The following is an 8,292-nucleotide window of genomic DNA, read 5'->3' as shown; positions in this document are numbered from 1 at the left end:
GAGTTGAAAATTATGATGAATATTGTTTTGCGTCTAATTTATCCAAACGCGTATCACTAACCATTCAATTTAACGGGCAAATGATTGTATTAGTGTAATTAGAAATCTTAATTGCGAGGGCTTTCTCATCTTTTGTGGTTCTCCATTCTGCCCAACTGAAATAGGATTAAATGTAAACACAATGTGAGAAGTTGATTATTCAATCCAGTGCATTACATTATTTATATTCTATTTAATAAAATTATATCAATTTAATTAAATAAAATTTTATATATTATTATTTTTAATGATTTTATTTTTAGAATGGTGTGCCTTTTTAATTTTTTTTATTTTCTTTCTCTATCACAATTAATAACATAATTTATATTTATAGCTATTTCACATTGTATTTTTTGTCATACACAACATAGATGATGTGGTCTAATTTTTCTTGTGAGGTGGTTTCTTATAAAAATTTAAAATTAAAATATAAAAAATAAAAAAAAATTAAAAATTAATTACTCAAGAAATTAAAGAAGGAAAGAATAAAAGAAAAAAAAAACACACAAAAAGAAAAAATAGAAGAGAGAGAAAACTGTGGGCTTTTGTTGAGGGTTGAGCTGTGAGTTAGCTGTCGTGGGATCAATTATTTCTGGCCCACCCTCCTTCCCTTCACTCATTCATAAACTCACGCAGCTCCAAAATCCCTAGAACAAGCCCTTCTTTCTTCCTCCTTCTCAATCCCAATCTCTCTCTCCCTCCTCCATTTTCTCTCTCTTCTTCGCCTGCATTTTCCTCAGATCTCAGTTGGACGCTTCTCCAAAACCCTCTTTCAATTCTCGACTGAGAACAACAGAGATTTTGAGAGAGTGGTTAGCCAAAGAGAGCTCGATCCGTAGTGTGGCATTTGGTTTCTCATATGCCTCATGTGAGATGAAGAGGAAGGTCTATTTCCCTCTTCTCATTGCCTTCTTCTTAGGCATACTCTCTCTCGCCGTCACTGCCGATGTCCCCATTACCAGCCATGGAGCCCTCACCGACGCCGAAGCCTTGTACATCAGGCAACGTCAGCTTCTTTACTACAGAGACGAGTTCGGCGACAGAGGAGAACATGTTACCGTCGACCCTTCCCTGGTCTTCGAGAACAATCGCATTAGAAATGCTTATATAGCTTTACGAGCTTGGAAGCAAGCGATTCTTTCGGATCCGAATAATTGCACGCTCAATTGGGTTGGACCAAATGTGTGTAACTACAGTAATGTTTTCTGTGCTTCGGCACTGGATAACCCTAAGGTTCGTACTGTCGCTGGCATTGATCTCAACCACTGTGACATTGCTGGGTACTTGCCGGAAGAGCTTGGATTGCTCGCGGATCTTGCTCTCCTCCACATCAACTCCAACAGGTTTTGTGGTACTGTTCCTCACAAGTTTGATAGACTGAAACTCCTGTTTGAACTGGATCTCAGTAACAATAGGTTCGCCGGGAAGTTCCCCACGGTGGTTCTGAGGCTTCCCGCGCTCAAGTTCTTGGATCTGAGATTTAATGAATTTGAAGGGACAGTGCCTAGGGAGCTTTTTGACAAGGATCTGGATGCGATCTTTATAAACAACAATCGTTTTGTGTTCGATCTTCCGGACAATTTTGGGAACTCGCCGGTGTCGGTCATCGTCGTTGCCAACAACAAGTTCCATGGCTGTCTCCCTGCGAGCTTGGGCAACATGACGAACCTGAACGAGATCATTCTGTTGAATAATGCCCTCCGTTCATGCTTGCCTTCAGAGATTGGGTTACTGAAGAACTTGACGGTGTTCGATGTGAGCTTCAATCAGCTCTTGGGTCCCTTGCCAGACACCATTGGAGGCATGGTGAGTCTTGAGCAGTTGAATGTAGCTCACAATTTGCTTTCTGGGAAAATTCCAGGGAGCATTTGTATGCTGCCAAATCTGCAGAACTTTACATATTCATATAACTTCTTCACTGGTGAGCCACCGTCGTGCCTCAGCTTGCCGTCGTTCGATGATCGGAGAAACTGTTTGCCGGCGAGGCCATTACAGAGGTCACCCGAACAATGTAAGTCATTTTTGTCACGGCCTGTGGACTGTAACTCGTTTAAGTGTAAGCCATTTGTTCCGTCACTTCCTCCACCCCCAAACCCTTCTCCTCCTATTCCTGTACCTTCCCCACCACCTGTTGTCGTGCCTTCACCGCCTCCGTCACCGGTTTACGTTCCACACTCTCCGCCTCCACCTTCACCGCCACCTCCTGTGTATTCACCCCCACCTCCGCCACCTCCTCCGCCGGTTTATTCCCCACCTCCTCCACCACCAGTCTACTCTCCACCTCCTCCTCCACCTTCGCCACCCCCACCGCCACCTCCTCCACCTTCACCTCCCCCGCCGGTCTATTCTCCGCCTCCACCCCCATCTTCACCACCCCCTCCTTCACCACCTCCGCCAGTCTATTATCCACCCCCACCGTCTCCGCCGCCACCTTCTCCTCCACCACCTACTCCATCGCCGCCGCCACCATCACCTCCCCCTCCATCTCCTCCACCACCTTCACCCACTCCAACTCCACCGTATTGCGTCCGTTCTCCTCCCCCACCGCCACCAAATTCACCGCCGCCACCTACTCCAGTATTTTACCCACCTCCACCGACATACACCTCGCCTCCGCCGCCTCATCACTTGCCTCCACCACCACCTCACTATCCCCCGCCTCCTCCACACTCACCTCCACCGCCTGTTTATCCCTATTTATCACCGCCGCCGCCGCCTCCGGTACATTCTCCTCCTCCCCCTGTCCATTCACCTCCCCCACCATCACCCCCGCCTTGTATAGAGCCACCTCCACCTCCTCCACCACCTTGTGAAGAGCATCCACCACCGCCACCATCTCCCACACCTTATTTGCCACCTCCATCCCCCTCTCCCCCTCCACCACCAGCTCCGGTTCACTATAGTTCCCCGCCGCCGCCGCCAGTTCAATACAGTTCACCGCCGCCTCCTCCACCAGCAGTTCATTACAGTTCTCCCCCACCGCCAGTATACCATTCTCCCCCGCTACCATCACCACCTCCCTGTGAAACCCCACCTTCTCCGTCCCCACCTCCGCCAGTCACATACGAAAACCCTCCACCTGCTCCTGTATATGAAGGGCCTTTGCCACCTGTCTTCGGAGTCTCTTACGCATCTCCGCCTCCACCACCCTTCTATTGATTCTTTTGAGAGATTTTCTCCTCTATCCTTCCGTCCATCAACAGCAAAATTCATACATTGTCGGCCAAATCTTTTATACCCTCTTCCTGTACTTCATCGACTTTGCTCTCTTTTACAAAGCGACCCTCGTCGCTGATGGAGGAAAAATAAACAAAGTGAGAATGGTCTGTACACCGGTGAGTTAGTCATAGTCATCAGCATTGTTCGTATTTGGACAATAGTCTGTCATAAAAGGATATACACAGAGAAGAGGTCAGAGTAGCTAAGGACTGAGGTATGAGGAGAAAGGCTCTCTATATTGATTTGAATTGTTATGAGCGAGTTGTGAAATAAAAAAAAAATTGCAGAGAAAAAGAGTAGGTTGCATAGGGATGAAACGGAGACCATAATTTCAGGGCTGCAAAGACGGTAGCACTTTCTGCTGCTGCATCTTGTTTGTGGGTTTATTGTTAATGTCTCTTATAATTATACTTTTACTTTTGTTTCTTTTATTTTTTTCGAAATTATAGTATAATTATGAACATTTTACTTGTATTTGATTCTCCGAATTCATATCATTCTCTTTTCTGATCGATCTCAGTCTGTTTCTGCTAATCGAGTGCTGTAGTTGTGAGTCCATCATTCCTTTTCTGTGAGGAATTGAACATTCTTTGCTTGGCCTTGTAATTTTCAGTCTGATAAGATACAGGCAAAAGAGAAGGACTTGTTCAATTGTTCATCCATACTTTCTGCAAAGATCTGTTTTTCTGAATTCTCTATTCCTTTGCTTGCAAATGAAACTTAAAACTGGAAAAGGTATCTATGATTATCATGAGATGTCTTTATCATGTTCTACATAATTAACTTTCGCCTGCAATTATGGTTGAGGTCTGAAAACGGTGCCTCTCATTCTTGAAACAAGATGGGAGAGGCAACTACCAGAGATTTCATTTCAGCCTTCCCTAATCCGGTTGGTTCAGGGTGGGACCTGAAAGGCCGTCCCAAGAATCATTAAGGAGGGGCCTGCAAGATTAAATATTCCTAATGAAGTTTCTTTCATTTGATTTTAATATTGTTTTGAGATCTCCTCTTCCCCCATGTGCAAGCTTATCTTTTGAGATTTGAATTCAAATCTGTTTGTTTGTCTGGCGTTATGTGTAATCTATACCCCCTTTTCCTCATTGGGATTATGAACATTTCATACTGTTATGCTTGTGAGACGAAGCTTAAAGCTCAGTCCAGCACAGACTTTCTTCGCATAATGTGCTCTTTTCTTTCTTCTTTTTTTCTCCTTCGTTAAGTAACTTTCATCACAATTTCTCTGCCATTTTTTCTCCTTCGTTAAGTAACTTTCCTTCCTCTTTCGAGTTTTGGTCACAGACTAATCTCAATGTACCATTCACATTCTTCTTGTTCTCCATAGTCAACGAAACTCTAATAGCTTGTAAGAATTTTTATTTTTTGTCTAAAGTGCTCTCCAGTTTCATGAAGCTTCTGGTTCCAAGTCAGAGAGGGTAACGTGGGTTGCAATAATGATTTTTTTTTAAATCTTTATTGCGATGTCTACATAAAAAATAGATCGTGGGTTCATGTAAGGCGAGTGCGATTTTATTATACATATACATTCATGTAAGGTGAATCAATGAATGACAATGAATGTCTAAAATTTATATTTGTAACCTTGATATAATAAATTGGTTTAAATGAGTTTGGAGATATTTATGAATTTGGAGCGAGGTCATGTGGAATCAAATGAATTCCACCCACCCATTATGTGAAAAAGTAAAAGAGAGAGAGAAGGAGAGGACCAGGATGGAGGTCCACTTTTGGTTTTGTAGCCCTCTCATGATGGGAGATGGGAAAAGATGCCGAGAAAGGCAAACCACCGCGAAAAAGGGGCAGTGACCTTGATGAAATGGGCCCTCCCTGAATATAATATTCACGTGGCAAGTAATGGAAAAGCCTTTATCTCTCTCTCCCTCCCTCCCCTCTGTGTACATATGTATATATATACACACACTCAATTTATTAAAAAATATAAAATATTTATTTTAATAAAATAATTATTTATTTTTAAATTAACTTTATATTTCTATGTTTATTCATATTAAATAAGATATTTTATTTTAAAATAAATATAAAATAATTTATTTAAAAAAATTTTAAAAATAATAAGTACTTAAAAAAAAAATATACTTTATCAATAAGAGGAAAAAAAATGTCTTTAATGAAATAATGAAAGATAATATTAAAATAATTATTAAAATTTTATTCATGTCCATATATCCTATATTTTAAAACACTAAATTATTTTAAAAAAATAGTTTATAAATTAGATGAGGGATTATATAGAAATATATATATATAGAGAGAGAGAGGGGGGGGGAGAGAGAGAGAATGTGTGAGATCAATAAGTTGGTTGACTTGCTGTATTGCATCAACAAGGACACAAGTATCATTTAATTAGGGTCTCGAGGGACAGCCTGTGATTAGGTCAAGCAAATTAATGGCATTTCATAAAGTGATGTTTGTGATATTGACCTTTTACCCCACATATTAAAAAGAATGACAAGTCTCTGTTTCAAGATAGATAAGATAACACTATGCCCATTTTAATTCAAATTATCTCCCAAAAGTAATAATAATAATAATAATAAGTCACATTTTCCTCCTCACCGTTAAAAGATTCCCTCCCATCACTTAAATTCCCTTCTCATTGCAATTTCATTACTACTTTAATTAAATATTATTCCACATATGACATGTGCCAACAAGTTTGGGTTGCAATATGACCTTAGCCTTCAAAAAAGGGAAACCCACATACATATTCCATACCGAAAATTATTGATCATGGGCATTTGTTAGAAAAGCGTTAGTTTAATTTTCCTTGATAAAAATAATTAATTTGATTTTTTCAATGGGGAAAGCCAACATCTATATATTCCAATATGAAATGTAACAACTTTAAAATAAGTGATGAATAGGGTAGCTTTCGGCTATTTAAAAAAAAAAATTATACACCCTCGGTCATCATTATAGGGTCAAGTTAACTAATTTCATTAGTCATTTTCTTTTAAGTAATAGTAGTTCTCTCTAATCCTATTTATAAATTATTTTAGCATGTTTTATTGAGATAAAAAAAATTTAAATCTTATTAACTATACTTAAAAATTTAATCTTTACTCCTATTAAAATATACATAATTTAAAAATAAAATATTCTAACATTAATAAATTTTTCAACATTTAATATGGACAAAAGAGTAAGGATGAACACAATCAGTGGTAGAGTCAAGACCTTAGTCTGGGGGTGAGGTGTATTTTTTAAATTTAAAACTCAAAAATAATAATTTTCAATTAAAATTACATATTTTGTATTTATTCTGTAGTTAGTTTTTTTTCTTTTAATAAGTACTCCCTTTATTAAAAATTATAAGGCATTTCTTTAAGAGTTGGATGTTAAAAAATATAAAGTATTTTTAATCTTTTGATGTGTAATCATTGCCTTTTTTTAAAAAGTGCCTCTATTGATAATGACTTTATATTTATTGTAGAATATTTAATAGGGGTACATATCAAAAGATAGGATTAGTTAAAAAGTAAATAGCTACTTTATTGAAAGGGTGAGATTCAATTAAAACTTGGAAGTATATAACAATTTTATTGTGGAAGTTATTAAAAGTATTTCTTTAAATATAATTGCACTAAACTATTGTTTTAACAGTGACACCCATTTTTCATGATCTTTGGGGCAAAAAGTAAAGGATTTTTTTAACCATGGCAATGATACTATGTAAAATCATTGTTAGCTTCAGGAAAAAAAGCTAGAAGATAAATCAATAAAACTCAAAAATTTATTATCAAGTATTACTGAATTAGTTAAAATGTACATTAAAAATGATTTACATTTATTGCAAAACCTTTTAACTAGAAGGGATAAAATATCAAAATTATACTACTTTGATGTAATTTCTCCCATAATGAGAGGTGCATGAGCATCCCTTCAAATATATGGGGCTCTGCTAGTAAATATGATAATTATTGAAGTATTTTATAAATATGATTAAAATAAACGATCTCTCTACAAATAGGATAAAGGGAGTAGTTAATATCTTTTTTCTTGTGAAAAATGTTTGATTTTCTAATTTTATTTTTACTTAAATTAATGACCACAATAAAATGTGTCTAGGAATTAAAATTTTGTCTTGGTGTAAATAAAGAGGGAAACTATTGAGCGTAAAAAAAAAAACAATTACTACACATTTGTCTATATTTAATATTAAACATGATTTTTAAACTTTGCCTATAATTAAACCTTAAGGAAGTAAATAATATATTCACTCTGTCCTAATTTATATGACATTTTCCAAGTGATTTGTGTCCTAGAATAGGATATATTTTGAAACAAAAAAGGGCTTTTTAATTATGATTATTTCGATATTACTGCTCATTATTTCACTTTTTAAATATATTTTCCCTTCCTCTCTTAAAAAATATTTTAAAAGCTTATAGAAAACTTAAGATTATAAACTATATTTAATAAATTAATTGTATTAATTCTATTAAAAATATCCTATAAAATGAAACAGATGGATTATTTCATTTCTCAAATTCTATGTAAACCTAGATTAGTTAGAATTAAACCAATGAACCAAGTTGTTAATAATCTTGTTTAGAGATCTATCATATCTTCATTGAACTATAAACAAGCTGCCGAATAGAGAAGCTAATTGAAAAAAATAATTATTTTTAAAGATGTAGGTGATCCAATTAATGGTTAGGAATACTGTTATTAAACTCACGACTCAACTCGCTTCGCTCGTCGACTTTACGATTTTGCAACCAATTTTTGCGTCAAATCGCTACTAAAATCGCTGATGTTGCTGACTTGACCAAACTCGTGAGAGAGTCCAATAAACTCGTCTGAATCGTGCTTTCTCACTGCTTGAGGACGAGTTTAAATTGGTTGCAACATTCACAATAATTATTAACCAACTGACCTGTTAAGCATCTTCAACAGTTTTCACTGTCTTTTTATATATGATAACAACGGATGTAATGACCATAAATAAACAGGAGGAAAAAGCGAAATCCCAAAAAGATATGAGCAAGTGTC

The 8,292-nt window shown here is 37.0% G+C and overlaps 1 protein-coding gene across 1 annotated transcript; it reads left to right on the top strand.

The window, feature by feature from the left end:
• Positions 1 to 677: 677 nt before the first annotated feature.
• LOC129301066 (leucine-rich repeat extensin-like protein 4) lies at positions 678 to 3,770 on the top strand. The gene has a single exon (XM_054939639.1). It carries the CDS (start codon positions 913 to 915, stop codon positions 3,196 to 3,198), a length of 2,286 nt encoding a protein of 761 aa, XP_054795614.1. The 5' UTR covers positions 678 to 912; the 3' UTR covers positions 3,199 to 3,770.
• The last annotated feature ends 4,522 nt before the right edge of the window (positions 3,771 to 8,292 follow it).

This window comes from Prosopis cineraria, unplaced genomic scaffold, assembly GCF_029017545.1.
Source record: "Prosopis cineraria cultivar Desert tree isolate PC_DT_omini unplaced genomic scaffold, ASM2901754v1 PC1872, whole genome shotgun sequence".
NCBI classification, from domain to species: Eukaryota; Viridiplantae; Streptophyta; class Magnoliopsida; order Fabales; family Fabaceae; genus Prosopis; species Prosopis cineraria.
This window is presented reverse-complemented; position numbering and strand designations above follow the sequence as displayed.